Source organism: Coenobita brevimanus, chromosome 63 (genome assembly GCF_032717465.1).
Source record: "Coenobita brevimanus isolate Jiangsu-jjx chromosome 63, ASM3271746v2, whole genome shotgun sequence".
Classification (NCBI taxonomy): Eukaryota; Metazoa; Arthropoda; class Malacostraca; order Decapoda; family Coenobitidae; genus Coenobita; species Coenobita brevimanus.
In genome coordinates, this window is record NC_137016.1 from 39,013,235 (window position 1) to 39,015,895 (window position 2,661).

The following is a 2,661-nucleotide window of genomic DNA, read 5'->3' on the forward strand; positions in this document are numbered from 1 at the left end:
ATTCTCTATATAACTACCACCATCCACCAAAATCCATTGACATCAACCAACCCCCACTATTGCAATAAATAAATATACAAATAACCACTACCATCATCAATTTGCAACCACGACCATCACTACTGGTAAATATTATCACCATCAACCAAACAATCACTATCACAAACATCAACCAACAACCACAATCATCAATCACCAACCACTATCACAATCATCAACCAACAACCACTATCACAAACATCAACCAACAACCACTATCACAAACATCAACCAACAACCACTATCACAAACATCAACCAACAACCACTATCACAAACATCAACCAACAACCACTATCACAAACATCAACCAACAACCACTATCACAAACATCAACCAACAACCACTATCACAAACATCAACCACAATCACCACCAAGATCATCAACCTCCCAACCAATCACCACAACTACCAGTATCACCATCTTCATTTACCACCATCATCACATCACTAACCACCATCCCATTATCACCATTAAAATATTATCATTACCATAACTCCAAAAAATATGGAATACAACCAGAGACATGCTATTTTCAGCCTAGCCATTAATTTCAGCCATAAACTGTTATATCAGTGAAAGATCCATCATTTATTCTTTTACCATTATCATATATACTAAATTATAATTATAGAGAACATAAGACAACGTATATTAGCAACCAGAAAGCCATTAACCTCTGCCGTAAATATAGGAGAGAGAGAGAGAGAGAGAATTATTATACAAGCGAGACCAATTATTCATCAGTGACCAAATAGTTTTACCAGAAAGCCAGACTCCTTATTCAACACAGTGTTACCAAATCCACTTCCAGCAGAGCACGTTTACTTACAGTCATAACAAACCCACCACACCACCAAGCTTACCGACACCAGCCACTATCATCACCACTACAACACCCGCCCTCTCCTATCATAACACATCACAACACAACTCCCTCATCACCACCACAAATATTTTTTACCCCTTGCATCCAAACACTGGTTCTCCTCAGCATCATCACACTAGCAGCAAAACATCAACAAACCCGCCGCTCTGCCTCATGGTCACATACCTGTCCCTGCCACCGCACACAGCACAGCACAGAGCGTCGCCTGACACTTGAGGTGGGATGAGGTGTGGGGCGTGTGTGGCGGTAGGGTAGGTGTTGTGGAGGAGGGCGGGGCCAGTGACACCACAACAACACTGGCCTCATCAATATAGCCTAATACAACATGGCAATATTTACCTGAAGAAGGCTGGATTCATATGTCCTGGTGGCCCAGCTGGACCATGCATCGGCATGCCTGGTCCACCTGGTCCTCCGGGTCCTGGTCCAGGCATCATCCCTGGCCCTGGACCACTGGGACCTGTGGGACCCTGGGGTCCGTTGGGCATACCCGGACCGGGCATGCCCGGACCCGTGGGCATATTGGGTCCCCCAGGACCAGGACCTCCTGGCCCAGAGCCAGCAGGGGCAACTGGACCACCTGGTCCAGGGCCACCGGGTCCTCCAGGTCCACCAGGGCCTGGACCATGGAGGAACCCAGCGGGGCCACCAGGTGGCCCGTGGCCGGGGTGTGCGCCGAGCCCCACAGGGCCACCCTGAGGGCCATGGGGCATGCCCCCAGGTCCCACGGGGGCTGTGTCCCCGCTGATTGGCACCTGGGGGCCCACGGCGCTGGTCATGATGTGTGGGGGTGGGGGCAGGCCGTCATGGTCCCCTGGGGCCCCCAACCCCGTGGCGACGGGCTGCTTACGGCGACCCGTCTTGATGGGCATATAGCGATGTGTTCAGGTGTGTGAGGCCACCATAAAGTGGCGCCGGGCCACGCTGACTACACCATGTGGCCGGTGGTGCTCACGGCACACTGGCACCTGTCACTGGGGGCGGCGCCCCCCACTACCTCAGCCACCTCATGCACGTCGGGCGGAGTAGCGGCCAGAGGGGGCGCGCGGTGCATCAACACACAGGTGAGGGCGGCGCCACCACGGGCGGCGGTGGCGGTGGCGGCGGCGGGACAGCAGTGGCGGCGAGTGGCGGCGGAGCGGCAGCAACGGTGGCGGTGACTGGCGGGTCCCGGCCTGACTGTAGCTGGCTGTGGTGGTGGTGGTGTGGTGGAGGTGGCTCTCTCCCGCGCCTCTCTCCCGCGCACACCTCACCGCTCTCTCTCTATCTCTCTCTGCCTGGCCTCTCTCTCTCTGCCTCTCTCTGGGTGCCCTCTCTGCGGCGCTGGCCGGCTCTCTCTCAGCGTGCCGCGCGCCTCCTAGCCTCTCCCCGGGTGCCGTGTAATCCTCACACACGTCAATCAATGAATCTTGAGCGTGGAGGAGGACATGCAGGCAGGGCAGGAGAGCGGAGCGCAGGACCCACGCGGCCGCCCGGCATCGCACACAACACCGCTCACACTCACACGCGCACGCACACACTCACTCACTCCCACCCACCCCCCTCCTGCGTGTTAGGGGCAGGGGTGGCGGGGAGGGGTGGGGGGGGACACAAACGTTGCTGCGTGTCGCGCCTCACTAACTCCCCCCCACCCCACACTCACCCCGTCCCTCCCACACCCCCACTGCACCTCACCACGCCCATGCCCACACGACCCTCAACGCCACGCCCAAACCACGACACCCCCACCAACC

General features: G+C 55.9%; 1 protein-coding gene across 6 annotated transcripts in view; it reads right to left on the reverse strand.

Annotated features, from left to right (window-relative positions):
- Positions 1 to 2,099, reverse strand: part of Chi (LIM domain-binding protein 2 Chi) — a 142,629-nt gene extending 140,530 nt beyond the window's left edge. For 2 of the 6 annotated variants that reach the window (XM_080276032.1, XM_080276031.1), the window contains exon 1: positions 1,268 to 2,099. In XM_080276032.1, coding sequence (XP_080132158.1) covers positions 1,268 to 1,800 — 533 coding nt within the window. In that variant the 5' untranslated portion in view covers positions 1,801 to 2,099. The remainder of the gene's footprint in view (positions 1 to 1,267) is intronic. The other 4 variants (XM_080276026.1, XM_080276029.1, XM_080276028.1 and 1 more) reach the window with 4 other exon arrangements.
- Positions 2,100 to 2,661: the final 562 nt, after the last annotated feature.